Source organism: Silurus aristotelis (genome assembly GCF_946808225.1).
Source record: "Silurus aristotelis genome assembly, chromosome: 7".
Taxonomy (NCBI): Eukaryota; Metazoa; Chordata; class Actinopteri; order Siluriformes; family Siluridae; genus Silurus; species Silurus aristotelis.
The window spans coordinates 3,973,838-3,994,803 of NC_139580.1; the positions used below are offsets into that span (position 1 = coordinate 3,973,838).

The 20,966-nt window shown below is 43.6% G+C and overlaps 1 protein-coding gene across 2 annotated transcripts in view; it reads right to left on the reverse strand.

Annotated features, from left to right (window-relative positions):
- trappc9 (trafficking protein particle complex subunit 9) overlaps positions 1–20,966 on the reverse strand; it is a 188,472-nt gene that overhangs the window by 96,904 nt on the left and 70,602 nt on the right. For both annotated transcript variants that reach the window (XM_083546769.1, XM_083546768.1), the window contains 2 exons: positions 9,920–10,072; positions 3,350–3,468 (listed from right to left, as the gene is read on the reverse strand). In XM_083546769.1, the coding sequence (XP_083402895.1) occupies positions 3,350–3,468; positions 9,920–10,072 (272 nt within the window). The remainder of the gene's footprint in view (positions 1–3,349; positions 3,469–9,919; positions 10,073–20,966) is intronic.

Below are 20,966 nucleotides of genomic sequence, written 5' to 3' on the forward strand. Positions count from 1 at the left end.
TCACTCTTCTCCACCCACTCCACCCTGCCTGCATTTTTTTCTTCACTTCTCTAACACACTCTCCATTACTTTGCACTGTTGACCCCAGGTACCTGAACTCCTCCACCTTCTCCACCTCTTCTCCCTGCAACCACACCCCTCCACTGCCCTCCCTCTCATTCACACACATGTACTCTGTCTTACTCCTACTGACTTTCATTCCTCTTCTCTCCAGCGCATATCTCCACCTCTTCAGGCTCTTCTCAACCTGCTCACTACTCTCACCACAAATCACAATACCATCCGCAAACATCATAGTCCATGGAGACTCCTGTCTGACCTCATCTGTCAACCTGTCCATCACCACTGCAAACAGAAAAAGGCTCAGAGCCGATCCTTGATGCAGTCCAACCTCCACCTTGAACCAGTCTGTTGTTCCCACTGCACACTTCACTGCTCTCAGACTGTCCTTATACATGTCCTGCACCACCCTCACATACTTCTCTGCTGCACCAGACTTGAATATTTTAATTGTGAGAATTGTGGTATAAAACTTGGGGAATATTTAGGATATTGTATTTCTTTTATGTGTCTCTTCGTATCAGGGGTCTTGAATGGTTCTGGAATATTCTAAAGGTATCTTTGACATGTGGGGGTCTAACAAGCATCTAGGATATTCTAGAAAAGGGGTGTCGGTGTGTCTGGTGCTTCGAATGTTCTTAATAGAGGTCCTGGGTGTATCTAGTCGGTGATCTAAAATATTCTAGAGAGTCCAATCCAATACTGATGTAGATGTTAGGGCTATGATCAAGGCTGTGTGGGTTTGGATTTACTCAAAATGCTGAAACTGAGCTCCATCATCTCACACTAAAGAGTTAATGTCCGCAATGTCTCCAGCCTCAGCGTCTCACAGTCACGTGCATCAGTGGTGTTCAGTAGCTAACATTGTAATGTGGCATTTCTGAGAAGTGCTCATGATTGGACAAGACTTTCTGGAAAGTGACTACAGGTCACACTGAGGACAAAGACATGCTGATGGAGGGAAACGTTCATGTCTGACCAGTCAGCCAGAGGAAGAGAAGGAAAAGAGAAAGAAAGACACGAGGGCATCAAGGACAAGTACAGCATTGCTGACTGAGACAGTCTGGCTCTGTGTGTGTGTGTGTGTGTGTGTGTGTGTGTGTGTGTGTGTGTGTGTGTGTGTGTGAGGGACAGGACGTCCTGCTTGTCCATTACACATCTCCTCACCCCCCACACACAGACACACACAGATACCATCATACAGCTTGAAAATAACCCAACCCTGTCTCTCTCACCTTCATCCTCCTTTCATCTCCCTTTATCTCATCTGTCCATCTCTCCGTTCTCTTCACTCGTCTCATCTATTAATCTCTCATGCACTCCTCCTTCACTTGGTTCACCATGATCTCATCGTCGTTCACCCGCCCCCTGTTCTCTCTCCGTCAGTGATTCTCCCTCGATTCCCTTTCTCATCTTTTTTTTTTACTTTTTTCGTCCTCTTCCTTCCCTTTCCTGTCCTCCTTCTCCAGGTATCGCTCCCGCTCTCGTATGTCGGACCTTCTTTTTCTCACTATATGCCTGTTCAAATTTTTTCCTCCCTTCATCACTTATGTTTTTCTCTCTCTATTGATCTCAACCTTCATTGTTCTTCTGCTTTGGTCATCTTTTCCTTTTTTTATTATACATAATGAAAAGATGAACAAATAAAACAGCAGTCAGAGTAGGTCCCGCCCACTGGGGGTGATTGACAGATACTGTAAAAATGTTTTCCTCCTGCAGTGGAATAGACACCGTGTGGTAGTATTGGCACAGTGTATTGTATAGTCTACTGCAGTGTAGTGTGTAATATATTGTGTGGAATACTTTGTAGTGTGTAGTGTATATATTGTGTAGTGTAGCATCGTGCGCAGAGTGTATTTTAGAGTATTGTGTAGCGTAGTTAATTGTAGCATAGCATGTACTGTATTATATTGTATAGTGTGTATTGTATTGTGTAGTATATAGTGTAGTGTATTGTAGCATAGTGTGAACTGTGTATTGTGTACTGTGTATTGTCGTCTATTGTGCATTGTGTACTGTATATTTAGTAATTTTGTATTGTAGTATATAGTGTGTTGTAGTAGTGAATTGGGATGTGTGTTTTGTGTAGTGTAGTGTAGAAGTAGTGAATTGGGATGTGTGTATTGTGCAGTGTAGTGTAGTGTGTAGTGTAGTGTAGTGTAGAAGCAGTGAATTGGGATGTGTGTATTGTGGAAGTGGTGAATTGGGAAGTGTGTAGTGTGTAGTGTAGAAGTGGTGAAATGGGATGTGTGTATTGTGTAATGTAATGTAGTGTAGTGTATAGTGTAGTGTAGAAGTGGTGAATTGGGACGTGTATTTCATAGTGTAGTGTGTAGTGTAGAAGTGGTGAATTGGGATGTGTGTAGTGTGTAGTGTAGAAGTGGTGAAATGGGATGTGTGTATTGTGTAATGTAATGTAGTGTAGTGTAGTGTATAGTGTAGTGTATTTTGTAGAAGTGGTAAATTGGGACGTGTATTTCATAGTGTAGTGTGTAGTGTAGAAGTGGTGAATTGGGATGTGTGTATTGTGTAGTGTAGTGTAGTGTGTAGTGTAGTGTAGAAGTAGTGAATTGGGATGTGTGTATTGTGCAGTGTAGTGTAGTGTGTAGTGTAGTGTAGTGTAGAAGTAGTGAATTGGGATGTGTGTATTGTGCAGTGTGGAAGTGGTGAATTGGGAAGTGTGTAGTGTGTAGTGTAGAAGTGGTGAAATTGGATGTGTGTATTGTGTAATGTAATGTAGTGTAGTGTAGTGTATAGTGTAGTGTAGAAGTGGTGAATTGGGACGTGTATTTCATAGTGTAGTGTGTAGTGTAGAAGTGGTGAATTGGGATGTGTGTAGTGTATTTTGTAGTGTAGTATAGTCTATTGTGTAGTGCAGAAGTGGTGAATTGGGATGCGTGTATTGTGTAGTGTAGTGTAGTGTAGTGTGTAGTGTATTGTAGAAGTGGTGAATTGGGACGTGTGTAGTGTATTTTGTTGTGTAGAAGTGGTGAATTTGGATGTGTATTTCATAGTGTAGTGTGTAGTGTAGAAGTGGTGAATTGGGATGTGTGTATTGTGTAGAGAAGTGTGTAGTAAAGTGGAGATTTGGGGTGTGTGTATTTTGTGATGTAATGTGTACTGAAGAAGTGATTAATTGAGACATGTCTATTGTGTAGTGTGTAGTGAAAAAAAGTGGTGAATTGGGACATGTCTATTGTGTAGTGTAGTGTGTAGTGAAGAAGTGGTGAATTGGGACACGTGTATTATGTAGTGTAGTGAAGAAGTGGTGAATTGGGACGGGTCCTACCTTTACATTGTTGTATTCGCTCTTGTTGGCGTCGGAGTTGACTTGCTTGTTTTCTGGGCGGGGCTTCAGGACCTGTCTCAGGGGGCTGGAGATGGGCAGTCCGGTCACACTGATACCATCTAACATACACACACACACACACACACACACACACACACACACACACAATGTAAAGGGTGTTTCTGGCAAAACATCCGCACATCTGTAACTCACAGGACGGATAAAGGCCACATCTCTTTTTTTTTTTTTTACATTCCTGAGGTGTCTACTGTGTCGACGAGAATATTTGCATGCACACACACACACACACACACACACACACACACACACACACACACACACACACACACACACACACACACACAGACATGACGCAGGGGCACTGTCGTCAGTAGGGTTGGGTTAAGAAGCTGCACAAACACACGTCACGCAGTGCTGAGAGGAAATGAGCAGCTGTATGCAATGCCTGAGAACACACACACACACACACACACACACACACACACACACACACACACACCCCAAATCCTCAGACCCAAGTGAGCACAATTTCGGCACATTTTTCTTCTCTTTATTTTTCAGGCTGAACACAGGAAGCGCAAAACCGTCAGGACTAAGATTGTTCAGATGGTGAGAAAGCAGACGTAGGAGAAAATGCAGACAGAAGACAGTGTTCATTCATTCACAAGGGTATTAGTAAAGTCAGGTACTAATGAAGGTGAGATGGTGAGGAGGCCTGGGGTGCAGTCAGTCTTCACATTCATTAATGCTAAATAGGTCTGGATCTCTATAGCAGGAGATTTTCCACTCCAACCCATATACCTTAACCTTTTCTCGTAGGGTATTGTAAGCTGATAAAAGCTACTTCTTACAACCAAATGAATGTGTGAAAAAACTAAAAGATGAATCGATTATAATGCCCGAGATTTTTACATTATCTTTCACAGTCATTTCTAAGGGGGCAAGAGCATTGGCTTTCTTCTCTTTCACCTTAGGAGGACCAAAAATAATGATCTCAGCTTTTTTTTTTTCATTAAGCTCAAGAAAATGAAATGGCAGAAACTTTCTCATCTAAACACCATAAAAGGAACTGCAAAGACTGCTCATATCCAACTTTCAGCAGGAGATAGATTTGTGTGTCATCTGCATACGTGAGATAAAAATGACACAGCGACGGCAAATAGGTCCCAAAGGGCGCATATGTAAGGAAAACAATGTAGGGCTCAAAATAGAGCCTTGAGGAAAACCGTATTTTAAAGGGAGCACCAAGAATGTATAATAAATCATTTAAAACTTTCACCAGAGCGGTTTCTGTCCTATGACCAGCTCTGAAACCAGATTGGAATTTATCCAGGAGCTCATTCTCCTGCAAGAAAGGGGCAATTCGGGTCAAAACTACCTTCTCCAACACTTTCGACAGAAACTGTAATTGTTCCACCCTGTAACCTCAAGGCCGGGTTTATTTACTGAAGGAAAAACCACTGCATGTTTGAAACAAGATTGAACACAACCCTCAGACAAGGAACTATTCACAATGGTTACTACACTCGAGCTGTGGTTTCAAAAAGTCCTTTTGGTGGAACGGAATCCAGTGGAGTAGATGATGATTTTTGAAGAACTTTAAGGATGATTTGGATTTTGATTCATATCTGCTGCAAGGGCTCAGGATATTACATTGAACGCACCCTTTATCCAAAGCGACTCACAATGATCTCATTCATACTGCAGAGCAGGTGAGGGTTAGTGGCCTTGCTCAAGGGCCCAGCTGTGAAAGTGGTGCTGCGATTTGAACCCTTCATACCATCTTCTCACAACCTTTAGGGAGGTGGTAGCTCAATGATCAAGACTTTGGATCTGAAGGTCACAAGTTCAAATCCCAGGACCACTAAGCTGCCACTGCTGGGCCCTTGAGCAAGGCCCTTAGCCCTCACCTGCAAAGTAGCACTGGGTTACTGATCAAAAGGTTGGGGGTTCAATTTCAGATATCCCCACGCTGCCACTCTTGGGCCCTTAAGCTAGGCCCCCTATCCATCTGTGCTCATCTTTCATGGCTCACCCCAGCTTACTACGAGAGAAAAAAACGCTTGCGAGAAAATATACAGCGCGTTTTAGTGCTAAACAAAATGTAAGATTACGATAAAAAAGTCGTAGCGCTACGAGAAAAAAAAAAACTCCTTCATGGTTGATTTCTTTGATCATCATCCTCATAGTCTCTTGAGAAACAACATCTCTTAAAATAAAATGCAGTGGCAGTTTCCTCAAGTTTCCTACACAACCGCTGCAGTGTTCATCTTCTTTAAAGTTTAACCAAATCCAAATATTTTGACATTCGTCTCATAATTCATTAGTCTTTAAAAAAGAATAAGAATGAATACAATTATAGAATCATGAAAATGTGCTAAACAAATTAACAATGACCTCTAGAGGCCACCGTCGTAATGACAACAGACCCGAAGCCGGAAAAACTATAGATATGGATTTTTGCAGGGGGAAAAAAAAAATCCAGCAATCAACTATTGGTGCGGTAAATAATCCCAAAAAACTATTAATGAGAGAGCGAGAGAGAGAGAGAGGGGGGGGTAAATAATAAGATCAGAAAGAGCAGAAGTGAGTGGAAGGAATGGTGTGTATTAAAAACACACAACTCTTAAAGAGAAGCAGTACAGATGAGCCTATTCGTAACACAGTCACTCCTCCATTCTTCTCCCATCCCTCTCTCCCTCTATTGCCGTGACTTGTCTTTATTTACCGTACTAACAGGGCCATTCTAGAGCAGAGAATCTCCTTATGAGCAAACTGTAAATAACACACACACACACACACACACACACACACACACACACACACACACACACACACACACACACACACACACACACACACACACACCCTTGTAGAAGACCTCAGTCTATAATATCCAGAGTCCAGCTGCACAAACTGTACACAAAAGCATATAAAGATTTGCACAGCTGTCAACACACACACACACACACACACACTCTCTGGGTACACAAACCTTGCATGCGTAACTAACGTTCACTGGAGAAACATTCAGAGATCTACAAAATCCTAAAACCATCATCCTGAGGTCTACAAGCTCCCAAACCCATCACCTTAAAGTCAATAAGCTCTTAAAAACCATCATACTGAGGTCCACTATCTTCAAAAAAGCTCCTACTGTCACCATCTGGAGGTCTACAAGCTAAAACTCTCACCATACCACAAACACAAGTCCACAAACTACAAAACATTATTATCCTGCGGTCCATAAGCACCTAAACCATTCATTCTGAGGTCTACAAGCCCCTCTTACTATTTTAAGGTCACAAGCTCAAACACCAATCACCCTGAAATTCACACGCTCCAACACCAATCTTCCTGAGGTCCACAAGCTCCTAAACCCAACATCCTAAAGTCCACAAGCTCCTAAACCCATCATCCTGAGGTCCACAGGCTCCTAAACCCATCATCCTGAGGTCCACAAGCTGCTAAACCCAACATCCTGAGGTCCACGAGCTCCTAAACCCATCACCCTGAGGTCCATAAGCTCCTAAACCCATCATCCTGAGGTCCACAAGCTGCTAAACCTATCATCCTGAGGTCCACAAGCTTGGAAAATTTGACTGTGTTCTCTCAAATGCAGCTCTCAGCATTGCACTGATCTGTGATTCACCGCACACACAACACACACACAAACACACACACACACACACACACACAGGCTTTCTAACATGATCTGTCACACTGCGCTAATGTTTTTTGTACACACAACTCTCTCTTCATACACACAGATGAAGCTTGTACACACACACACACACACACACACACACACACACACTCACAGAAAGTGTGAGCAGACACTGCGTCATCCTCCCCGTCATCAGTTATTAGCAGCGACCCAAACAGCACCGTTATAACTGTTAGTTCTGGTGTCATGGGTATGAGCCGCTCCGAACAGCAGCATGAAAACAATAAAGCGAAAGACAAGGAGCCTCAAGGACAATGGTGCTCTCACACAAGTCTGGAATTTCTCCAGCTCTCAAACCTGCGTTTATGTTTTTCATTAATACAGATGTTTGCTCTAGAAAATGTGAGCCACTAGAGCACTCTCAGCACACCAACTAAATACATGGATTTATTTTAACACAAACTCAAGATATAACCCTTGATTAAAGCAGTATTCTAGAAAACACACACACCAAGCATCAAAGCTTTCTAGAAATGTTAATAAAAAAAAATCAGGACTGTACAAAAAAAAAACCTGCACCTCTAAAAAGGTACAACTATACCAACCAAAAAAACTTAACGGTCTTCTAGAACTCAATGATCTGAACACTAATCTAGAAGAGCAGAAAATTGCTGTAGGACTTTTGCACCGAGCTTTGGCATAATACTCTAGATAACACAAATCAAAATCCAGGACACCATTTTAAAAGATACAACGAACGAGATATCAAACAAAAGAAGTTTCTTCAAGAACATTTAAACAGAAAATGTGTATACACACAAACACACACAAAACCAAATTCTAAAATAAGTTTCAGAGTACCTTTCTAGAGAATGCAATGCCAAGATAAAATACAAACCAAAAAACAAACCAAAAAATCCAAATGCTCTTCTAAAACTTTTCAATAATAATGATTTTCTAGAGCGTTTACAACAATAAACTGATCAGTCGTCTAGAATGTTGATACCGGGAGAAAAAAAAAAACGCTGTTCTACAATGTTTACAATAACAAACAAAAAGAATGTTTACACCGATGAACGCACTCTTCTAGAACGGTTGCGCCGAAGAACATGCTCTTCTGAAAAACCTACACCAAAAAACACGCATGCCGAAGAAGACACTCTTCTGGAAGAATGATGGTAGTAAGAGCTAGTAGATCAACTAACAAAAATGCTCTTCTAGATCATCTACAACAAAGAAAACGCTCTTTGAAAATGTGCACGCCGAAGTTAAGACGCCAAAGGTAATAAGAGCTGGTAGGTCTAAGAATGATGAGAGTAGGGGCTCAGAGTGCTATATACGGCCATCTAAGGATAAGGAAGTGTTAGTTTGATCTTCCAGCCCTACCAGCATTAAACACGTAGCTCTCTGATTTCCGTGCTAATCACTGATCAGCGCTAAACCCAGGAGACGGCACTCGGCGCGTTTTTGATGCCGTAACGAGGCCCGTGCGGCTCATAAATGTGCTTCCATATTGCAGCAGTAAATAAGACGATCAAAGTAACCAAACCGCATGATTTACACTATGCATAATGCATGGCGCAAGCCTCGGCACAAGCCTGCGATGAGACGGGGCCGGAGAACTGCGAGTCTAATATCGCTCGGCCAGATCTGACTGAAATACAGATCAGAGCGGTGCGTAGTTATTCAGCCGCTGTCTCTGTGACGTCTACTGTTGGGGGCATTGGGTTTATTAGCCTGTTAAAGAATGATATCATCAGACACGAAGCTATTTCCAGCATACAGGAAAAGGCTCGTCCCTGAGGAAGGAGAAAAATAAAGTCACGCTGTCTTTAGTTGAGTGCATTCGGCTTCAAACTTATATACCGGTCATAAGACCTGAAAGCTAAGTGCTGTGTGAAATGCTATTCTGCTAGCATGGCTAGCATGTTTACTCAGGGAATAATGCCTGGGGTCATTCTAGGATCGAAATGATTACAAACGGCCATCAGGAGTCCCCTAAGACATCGGAAGAGACATTTGGAGCTCTAGATCCGCCGTTATTGCACTTGCTTTGTCCTGTTAATAAAGTTTATTTACAGCCTTGTGCTGCTTTTATGTGCTGTGCATCGCATGTTATACACTGCAGCTTTGAGCTGGTGTGGACTAGTGATCCAACTGTCAGAGAGGTTTAAAGTGTGTACACTCAGACTTCCACAGTGTGACTTCTACACTAGACTCAGTAGCATATCTGGAGAGTGCTGTTCTAGAGCAGGGGTCAACAGGCTGCTGAGCTTTTGTTATAGCCAAGTTCCACACACCTCATGTGTGGATCCTGCTTGCTTGGGAAGAAAGCCTACAGACACACTGGCCCCATTCTAGATAATACAGGGGACCGCTGTTTTAGAGAGAACATTCAGGTTTCTGATTCATGTCTGGCTTCCAGACCTTGGATCTTTTTTAGGAGAATGGACATGGATGCTCTAAATGTGTGGATGTGTCTCTGCCTTCTTGATTGTATGTATGGCCTCTAGAGTGGGTTTGGAAGCATGCATCTGGACTGTTCCTGTGTGTAAATTCATGTTTTCTCTAGATTGTGTCCAGCTTCAAGATTAGTCTGTCCAAAAATATGTGACCAGGTGGTTTATATTATATTGAAATATTGTGTTTTGAATGCTCTAGGCAAATGTCTAGGCTCTTGCTTCAAGATCTCACTTGCTTTTCCTGGCTTCTAGAAAAAGTGCCTCCCCCCCCCCCCCCCCTACATGTGGTCCTAAACTAGAGTGTCCAGTTTGTAGTGTGTAACTAGTGTGCTCTAGATAAGTGTCTGGATTCTAGATTGTGTTCCTGTCCTCTGGATGCTAGAGATGTGCTAGAAAAATGCACAGTCACTGAGTACTGACCATCGTTGAGGTCCTGGAGCAGGTTCTCCTGACCTGAGAAGTCCAGCCTGGCCTGGATGTTGACTGTGATGGTGAGAGCCTGGCCTGGTTTCAAAGGGAGACGAGAACAAACATCTTCCATTTCCCAGCTCACAAACTCTCCAAATAACTTTTCTAGAGAGAGAGAGAGAGAGAGAGAGAGAGAGAGAGAGAGAGAGAGAGAGAGAGAGAGAGAGAGAGAGAGAGAGAACACAGCATTATAAAGAGGACATTATTACACTAAAACTGCACATGCAGTTTTTCCAACCATCCTGAGGCATGCTGACGATGTGCCAGCTCCAGTTGTGTCCCACCTCATGAAGATAATGGACCTCCAAAGAAAACCACACAAACATCCCCAACCATCTAGAGACGTACCAGCACCATTTGGATTCACCTTCATATAGTTGGACATTGGACCTATTTAAATGTTTAAAGGCTCTGGCATGGAGAAGCTGGTGTTGGATTTATGATGAGCTCAAATGTTAAACTATTTTATGAGTTGCTCAGTAGCTGCTGGTTTTATATTCTCAAATGACTGTAGAAAGATCATTACTCATAATCTTACATTCCAGTGCTCATGTTAGTTCTCACTCTCCAGTGTTTTGTAGTGTTTAAAGACTATAAATCACACTCTTGATGTCACCCAAATGAGGATGGGTTCCCTTTTTGAGTCTGGTTCCTTTTAAGGTTTCTTCCTCATAATATCTAAGGGAGTTTTTCCTTGCCAGAAACATTGTTCACCTTTATTCCTAAATTCTGTAAAGCTGCTTTGAGACAATGTCTCCTTCTTTCAGATTTACAGGCCACGCCTCCTTAACTTATATTTACAGAAACACAGACCACAACTCCTTCACAAAGATTTACAGAAACACAGACCACGCCTCCTTCACAGAGATTTACTAATACACAGGCCATGCCTCCTTCACAGAGATTTACAGAAACACAGGCCACCCCTCCTACACAGAGATTTACAGAAACACAGGCCACGCCTCCTACACAGAGATTTACTGATACACAGGCCACGCCTCCTTCACAGAGATTTACAGAAACACAGACCACGCCTCCTTTACAGAGATTTACAGAAACACAGGCCACGCCTCCTACACAGATATTTACTGATACACAGGACACGCCTCCTTCACAGAGATTTACTGATACACAGGACACGCCTCCTTTACAGAGATTTACTGATACACAGGACACGCCTCCTTTACAGAGATTTACTGATACACAGGACACGCCTCCTTTACAGAGATTTACTGATACACAGGACACGCCTCCTTTACAGAGAGTTACTGATACACAGACCATGCCTCCTTCACAGAGATTTACTGATACACAGGACACGCCTCCTTTACAGAGATTTACTGATACACAGGCCACGCCTCCTTCACAGAGATTTACTGATACACAGGCCACGCCTCCTTCACAGAGATTTACTGATACACAGGACACGCCTCCTTCACAGAGATTTACTGATACACAGGACACGCCTCCTTTACAGAGATTTACTGATACACAGGCCGCACCTCCTTCACAGAGATTTACTGATACACAGGCCACGCCTCCTTCAGAGATTTACTGATACACAGACCACGCCTCCTTCACAGAGATTTACTGATACACAGGCCACGCCTCCTTCACAGAGATTTACTGATACACAGGCCACGCCTCCTTTACAGAGATTTACTGATACACAGACCACGCCTCCTTTACAGAGATTTACTGATACACAGACCACGCCTCCTTTACAGAGATTTACTGATACACAGACCACGCCTCCTTTACAGAGATTTACTGATACACAGGCCGCACCTCCTTCACAGAGATTTACTGATACACAGGCCACGCCTCCTTCAGAGATTTACTGATACACAGACCACGCCTCCTTCACAGAGATTTACTGATACACAGGCCACGCCTCCTTCACAGAGATTTACTGATACACAGGCCACGCCTCCTTTACAGAGATTTACTGATACACAGACCACGCCTCCTTTACAGAGATTTACTGATACACAGACCACGCCTCCTTTACAGAGATTTACTGATACACAGACCACGCCTCCTTTACAGAGATTTACTGATACACAGACCACGCCTCCTTTACAGAGATTTACTGATACACAGGCCGCACCTCCTTCACAGAGATTTACTGATACACAGGCCACGCCTCCTTCAGAGATTTACTGATACACAGACCACGCCTTCTCCACAGAGATTTACTGATACACAGGCCACGCCTCCTTCACAGAGATTTACTGATACACAGGACACTCCTCCTTTACAGAGATTTACTGATACACAGGCCACGCCTCCTTCACAGACCTACACCAAAAGAACATTTTAAGACCACTATTTTATTTTGTCTACAAAAAAAAAAAAAAGAAAAAGGAATGAGCATTTCTGAATAACTAGAAGTTATAATAAATAGAGAAGGAAAGTTTTCTAAAAGACACACACACACACACACACACAGTTATTTTTCAGTGACAGAGAGGGGGTTATATATCAGGCAGCAGAAACACTGCAGCTCAGAAACGAAGCAGAAATATCTGCTGTCAAAGCATAACCTGGAGATGGGTAATAAAAACTAAGAAATGCAGCCAGGAGAGAAGCTAAACACACACACACACACACACACACACACACACACACACACACACGTTAGAAGACGTGACAGAACATTAGCGTATAATTGATCTTAACCGAGATCCAGTTCTCTTTTTGAGGGCTTTATGAAGAGAAGTCATCAATCATCTCATCACTGTATGTTCATGATGATAACGTCTCTCCTTCTCTCTCTCTGTCTGTGTGTGATTTGAGTGTTATGTTTCATTTAGTTGATTCCAACACTCTGTCTGCTTAAAACCACATATGAAATCATATATAATACACTTTATAGCCAAAACTTTGTGGAAACCTTACCATAAGATTGCTACAGGTATGTGCTACTTACTGAACATCCCATTCCACATTTAGTCTGGGTCAGAACATCTCCAGATGCATTGGATATTATGTTCTATCCCCCTTTGACAAACACATTCTTGGGTTCTATTCCATTCTAGTGTTCTATAAAACTCCTGCGTTCTATTCTTGCACTCTATTCAACTCTTGCTTCCTATTCCATTTAGTTCTATTCCATTCTAGTGTTTTATTAAATTCTTGTGTTCTATTCTTGCACTCTATTCAATTCTTGCTTTCTATTTCATTGGGTTCTATTCGACTCTTCCACTCTATTCAAGTCTAACATTCTATTCCATTGGGGTCTAATTTAGTTCTTGCGTTCTATTCTAGAGGGGTTCTATTCTATTCTATTCCAGATTTCTTTTTCTATTGGGTTCTATTCAATTCTAGCATTCGATTCCATTAGGTTCTATTCCACTACACTTTTCCCAGTCGGTTCTTCATCTGCGTTCGTGTTCACTGCAGCAGCCTGTTCTTTGTAAAATGTCGATATTTACACGTTTTTATGAATCTTCCCTTTAGAGTAATAAAGACTCTGTTTGTAGAAAGCATGCAGCTGAACTATAAATACTGAGAGTGGAGCGCCAAATCAAATCAGCAGAACTGTACAAAAAGACAAAAAAAAAAAAAAGACAAAAAAAAAAAAACAGGAAGAGACTGGGAGAGGAATCAGTGCTGCTTTCTCAGTCCAGAGCTCCTACACAGCACAGCGTACTGTTCTCTCAAGAACTTATTCAAACTTTCCTGTCAGTGTGTGTGTGTGTGTGTGTGTTTTCTTTGACAAACACGCATATATAAAAAGTTTCAGCCATAACATTACACCTGCCAATATTGTGTCGTTCCCCCGTGTGCCACCAAAACACCTCTGAGCCATCAAAGTCTGGACTTCACCAGACCTCCGAAGATGTGCTGTGGTATCAGGCACCAATCCAGCAGCAGGGTTCCTTGAAGTTAAGAGATGGAGCCTAAGTGGAATGGACTTCTTTGTCTGGCAGAACTCCCGTTCCTGAACACGAGGGTTCCTGAACCCCCGTGTTCTAGTGCCGGTGCGAAGGCAGCATTAAAATGCTGAAAAGGACACCGAGATTAGACGGCGTTAATGGTAAACAAAGATTGGGTAGGTTTTGAATAACCATCACTGTACAGAACACCAGGCAGAACATCTTCCAGAGAATCACACTGCCTTCACTTGCTCATAATCTACCCATAGTGCATCTGGGTGCCTTGTCTTCTGCAGGTAAGCCACGTCGAGACACCCGGTCATCCACAAACCAAGATTTATTAGACTAGTCCACCATCTTGCATTACTGCATCCAGGTCTGATGCTCACATGCATATTGAAGGAGATGGTGGTCCACATTAACACACTGATCCCTCTTCAGCCACCCGGCATGCTGTGATGCTCTGTATGTTCTGACTCCTTTCTACCATTTAACCTATACTTCAGGAGGTCAGATCTAGCTCCTTGCCCTCAGTGAACCCCAGGAGCTCATGACCCTGGAATATCTTTCCTTGGACCATTTTGGGAACATACTATCCAATGCATATTGGGATAAACCCCTCCAGACCTGCTGTTCTGGAGATGTTCTGACCCAGACGTCTAGACAGTTCCAGAGTTCGATCCTTGCCCACAGTGAACCCCAGGAGCTCATGACCCTTGGACAATTTTGGGAACATACTATCCAATGCATATTGGTTTAAACACCTGGTTCAAGACCTGCTGTGCTGGAGATACTCTGACCCAGATGTCTAGACAGTCTTGTCAGTCCCTCCTCACTGCTTGCCCATTCTTCCTGCTTCCAACACATCAACTTTTGAGAAATGATTGTCCACTTGGTGCCTTAATGTTTCTCCACAAACAGACGGCGTATTTTTTGTTTATGAACTCTTGTTTTCTCAGAGGCTGGAAGTGGCACTGCGGTCTGTCTGCTAAATAATTTACAGTGTGTGTGTGTGTGTGTGTGTGAGAGATAACTAAAAATAAAAATGAGCTTTTTATTCACAGTAACCAAGCAACTCGACAAAAAAAAGGAAATCAAGCATACAATGTGAAAACAGCAGTTTAATTAAAAGCGCTGCTGCGTCCTCTGGTAATCTGACGACGACTCACTTCCTGCTGTGGCCTGATTGTCAAAGCCCGAGCTCCTTTTTTCCCCCTATTCTGGATCAGTCATGTTCCTAAAGCTTTCAGCGGAGGTAACGGCCCTACTCATCACAGCTAGGCTAGGAGCTCGCGTCTGGGGTTAGCTTACAACTCAGAACCCGTTTAAAACAAATGATCAGCAAATATATTAAAAACTAAACAAAAATATTCATTATTCCCATTAATATATATTTTATTACGAGTTTTATTCACTATATCTACCATGTATTTTATTATAATTTATTATTACAATTTTATTATTAATTATAACTATTACAATTTATTTTTATTATTACAATTTCAAGTGGTGAAACAAATACAGCAATATTTACTTATTTACTCATTTATTTCCACTAAATAATATACAATTAGTATGAAGTTATATGTATTCAATTTTTTTTATAATTTGATTTATTTAAATTTCTTGCAACAAGCAACAATATCACGCTTTCATTATCACGCTTTCATTATTTCCACCAAATGATATAAAATTATCGTTTTTAGGAAACTCTATATTTACAAAATGTTTTATTTTTATTATTTATAAATAATTTTTTTGCAGTGACAAAACTACCACTTGGTTATTTACTCGTTTGTTTCTAAAACTTTTATACAGTTTAATTGCAAGCATTTTCACAAACAGTTTATTGTTACGGTCTGCATCATGTACATGGTGCTGATTGAAGCTCAGGAGGGTCACGCAGCCTTCAGTTTATTTTAGTTTCATTAGTGATGGTGATTCAGAGACGCCCGCATCATTTACCTGTGAAGAGCCGAGCTGAAAACATGTTCAACTGGAGAGGGAGAGGAGGTGGAAAAGATGAGAAAAGGAAAAGAGCAAGAGAGGAAGAGAAAATACATTTAAAATGGGAGAAGAGAAAAAGAAGAAAAGAGGAGGAAGAATAAAGGAAATATATAGGAGAGGAAAAAAAAAGGAGAGGAAGAAGAGAACGAGGGAAGAGAAGGGGTTGAATTAGCTTGGTTTTATATTAAAGTGATGAAAAATGCATGAGTGTACACTTTGTGACTGGAGGTGGAGTGTAGAAGTAGTGAAGGAGGAGTGGGGGAGTGGAGAAAAGGTGGAGAAGTGGTGGAAGAGAAAGAGGAGTGAAGGAGGGGAAGTGGAGTAGGAGTGGTGGAGGAGGAGTGGTGAAGGAGGAGTGGTCAGGGAGTTGTAAAAGGAGGAGTGGAGGAGTGGTGGAGGATAATGGAGGAGGAGTGGTAAAAGAGGAGTGGTGGTGGAGGAGAATAGAAGGAGAGGGGGTGGTGGTGGTGGAGGAGGAGAAGAGGAGAAGTGGTGGTGGAGGAGGAGAAGAAGGAGAAGGGAAGGAGAAGAGGAGAAGTGGTGGTGGTGGAGGAGGAGGAGAAGGAGAAGCTAAGGAGATGCGGAGGAGAAGTGAAGGAGAAGCGAAGGAGGAGTGAAGGAGGAGTGAAGGAGGAGCGAAGGAGAAGCGGAGGAGGAGTAAAGAAGAAGCGGAGGAGGAGCGGAGGAGGAGTGAAGGAGAAGTGAAGGAGAAGTAAAGAAGAAGCGGAGGAGAAGTGAAGGGGGAGTGAAGAAGTGAAGGAGAAGTAAAGAAGAAGCAAAGGAGGATCGGAGGAGGAGTGAAGGAGAAGTGAAGGGGGAGTGGAGGAGAAGTGAAGGAGAAGTAAATGAGAAGTAAAGGAGAATTAAGGGAGAAGTGAAGGAGAAGTAAAGGAGAAGTGAAGGAGAAGTAAAGGAGAAGTGAAGGAGAAGTAAAGAAGAAGCAGAGGAGGAGCGGAGGAGAAGTAAAGAAGAAGCAGAGGAGGAGCGGAGGAGAAGTGAAGGAGAAGTGAAGGAGCAGTAAAAAAGAAGTGAAGGAGAAGTAAAGAAGAAGTGAAGGAGAAGTGAAGGAGAATTAAAGGAGAAGTGAAAGAGAAGTAAAAAAGAAGTGAAGGAAAAGTAAAGGAGGCATGAAGGAGAAGTAAAGAAGAAGTGGAGGAGTGAAGGAGAAGTAAAGGAGAAGTGAAGCAGTTGAACTGGTGTGGTATTTATATGAAAGTGATGTAAAATGCATGAGCGATCACTGTGGCAGTGTGTTTTGGTGCCCTGCAGTTGTGAGTTATAATAATAATCAGTCGCCCCGAACCGGGAACAATAAAATCCACCCCAATCGTTTACATGCTCACACGCCGCCTCACGCCTGATTATAAAAGAATAAAAAATATATATCATAAAAATTTAAAGAAAAAAAGGTCAAAGCCACGACAGGGTCTTCATTTAAACTCGGAATGCTGAGCAATCAGACTCCGTCAGAGAAAAAATCAAACGTCAGGAAACACCCTCATTTACACAAAACTCAGGACCCCACTCCTTCTGCTATGTCTATGTATTTTTAGTAGTAATTTATTCACAGTTCTGAGGTTAAACTTGACTTTTCAGATATTTATAAATCGTTTTCACCATCGTTGCGCCTTTAAATCACATATAAACAAGCTACAGCTAAAGTTAGAATAGACACAGACAAAGAGACAAACAGATGGAAAAACTGAGAAAAAGACAGAGTGATAGAGGGACAGGCAGTCAGACAGAGAGGCAGCGAGAGACAGAGAGGCAGACAGAGACAGAGGTACAGACAGAGAGGGACAAAGAGGCAGGGAGTTTGAAAAACAGACAGACAGAGAAGCAGACAGAGTGGTAGAGGGACAGAGACAGACAGCGATAGACAGAGTGATAGAGGGATGGGCAGTCAGACAGAGGGAGACAGAGGGACAGAGAGAGACAGAGAGGCAGACAGAGGGACAGGCAGTCAGACAGAGAGGGACAGAGAGATGGAGAGTTTGAGGGACAGAGACAGAGGTAGACAGACAGAGAGGCAGAGACAAAGAGGCATAGAGTTTGTGGGACAGAGACAGACAGAGAGGTAGAGGGACAGAGACAGACAGCGATATAGACAGAGTGATAGAGGGATGGGCAGTCAGACAGAGAGAGACAGAGGGACAGCAAGGCAGAGAGAGACAGAGAGGCAGACAGAGGCAGACAGAGGGACAGGCAGTCAGACAGAGAGGGACAGAAAGATGGAGGGTTTGAGGGACAGAGACAGAGGTAGACAGACAGAGTTGGAGGGACAGAGACAAACAGAAAGAGAGACAGACAGAGGCAGACAGAGAGGAAAGTCAAATCTATATTTTACTGTGTGATGCTTGGTTGCTAAGGAACAACTATAGAAACACACACACACACACACACACACACACACACTGCCTCACACATGATTAAGCAACTTTTTCTTATGGAGTTTGTCACATGGAGCCACAGAAACAACTTGATAATCACACACACACACTCACACTCTCTCTCACACACTCATTTACATATCCTCTCTCTCTTACACACACACACACACACACACACACACACACACACACACACACACACACACACACACACAGTGTTTTTCTTTAACTGACGGACTGACCACCAGTTAGCATCACAAGAAAGAGCTGAGACTTACAACTGGAAGCGAAAACCAGCATCAGTGGTAACACCCCCCCCCCCCACACACACACACACACACACACACACACACACACACACACGTGATTGATATTCTAAAACAGAAAACAAACAGATGCTGCGGATCAAATAAACATGCACAAAAATCACAGTAGTGAGGTTTTTAGTAAATGTGTGGGATGAATATTCATGTTTCAATATGTTCAGAGATACAGCAATGCCTGTCTGCTCATCTTTCACACATCAGAGACGGTGACAGAGTGACACACACACACACACACACACACACACACACACACACACACACACACACACACACTCAGAGGAGAAGAGATGAGATAAAGAAAATGCACTGCCCCCTGTAAAAGGTCAGAGAAACTACACATGCACTTGTCCTCGCTCAGGGAAGAAAGTTTCCTCCATCCTGAGATGTTAAGATGTTGATGTGTCATTTAGAATGTTAGCAGTAATATTAAAAACAGAACTTCTCTACTTTAAATAGAGATACAGATCAATCAATATACACACAGATGTTAAAACACATCTCTATTCTGTGTGTCTCTCAGTCTGAGTCTCTTAGTGTCTCTCCTACTCACCCAGAGTCTCTCAGTGTCTCTCCTACTCACCCAGAGTCTCTCAGTGTCTCTTCTACTCACCCAGAGTCTCTCCTACTCACCCAGAGTCTCTCAGTCTCTCCTACTCACCCAGAGTCTCTCAGTGTCTCTCCTACTCACTGTGGTAGAGCGGCCTTACGGGTTCGCCTTCTACCCAAATGATGGCAATACTCGCTGTGATGTTCTGCTCATGTGCATTCACTACAGTGCTTCTCAGACCTCGTTCTCTCCACAATGCACCACTCCTACAACTCCCCTTTCGATCGGCAGGGGGCGACGGAGGCCATCGCCCCACACACCCTCTCCCCCGGATTTTCAAGGGCCAGCAAGAGCTCACCGGACGCCGCCAGAACCGCGGCGCTTTCCAGGGCGTGGGCCCCTATCTCGGGGTGAACCCATTCCAGGGCGCCCTGCCCTTCACAAAGAAAAGAGAACTCTTCCCGGGGCCCCCGCCAGCGTCTCCGGGTTCGTTTGCGTTACCGCACTGGACGCCTCGCGGCGCCTATCTCCGCCACTCCGGGTTCGGGGATCTGAACCCGACTCCCTTTCTTCAGCCGACGTTGGCGACGTGATTTTCTGGGCCCCTTGGTCCCGCCCTGCAACAAGCTACTGTCCATGTCAGGCAACGGCTGCAGTCCCATCTTAGCTTGGGCCCGAGTGACGACTGGACAGGCTAGCTGGATGTTGGATCTCGCTCGTTCTTCCTCCCAGTTTGCTTGTACCAGTTCGGGTAATACCGGTACATCCCGTCCCAAAATAACATCTGCCGGTAGGGTTTCCACAACAGCCACAGTGAGTAGGTAGGTCAGCCCGTTTATGGACACATTCACCTCGGTTTGGGGGTACTGTTTCACCTCTCCATGCACACATTGTAACTTTGTGTGATTTGTGAAAGACACAGTGGTCACGTGACATCTTTTCACCAGTGACATTGAACTCCCAGTGTCCAACAAAGCCTTCAACTCCTTCCCATTAACAGTCACTGGAATGAGTTGGGGGTTCTCCATACAGTTCACTGTTCTGTCCTCCTTCCTTGGGACATAACAAAACCCCGTCAGCTTGGCCTTTCTTGCTGGGCACACGGTTGCTTTGTGTCCTGGCTGTTGACAATAGTAGCACGTGAGTTTTTGTTCTCTGGTGTCTCTGTCCCCCTTGCTGGCTTGAATGTGGCGGCGAGATTTTCCAGCGCTCCATCCACTGGTAGAACTCTTCTGGTCACCTTTCACCAGTTGGAACCGACGACTCTCCTGGTGATACTGCTGGGCAAGTTTGGCAGCAGCTAGCCCAGTTCTTGGCTCCCGTTCCTTTACCCATATCGTGATTTCGTATGGCAGGACACGGAGAAACTGCTCCAGGATGACCATCTCACCAATCTCCTCCTTGGTGTGTAGTTCCGGTCGCACCCAACGGCGGTACAAATGCCTCAGCCGATTATATGTCTCTGAGGGTGTCTCTGCAACTGGGGTCGTAGTCGCACGAAACCACTGATGATAGGTTTCTGGAGAAACGTTAAACTTCTCCAAAAGCGCCTTCTTGAGTTTACTGTAGACCACTGCTTGGTCTTCATCCATCGCCAAGTAGGCCTCCAGTGCTTGCCCGGTCAACAGTGGAACCAGCTGGTAGCTCCAATCGTCCTCCGGCCACTTCCAGGTTTTGGCGAGCCACTCGAACCGATGCAGATAGTTGCAGAGTCTCTCCTACTCACCCAGAGTCTCTCGGTGTCTCTCCTACTGACCCAGAGTCTCTCGGTGTCTCTCCTACTCACCCAGAGTCTCTCGGTGTCTCTCCTACTCACCCAGAGTCTCTCGGTGTCTCTCCTACTCACCC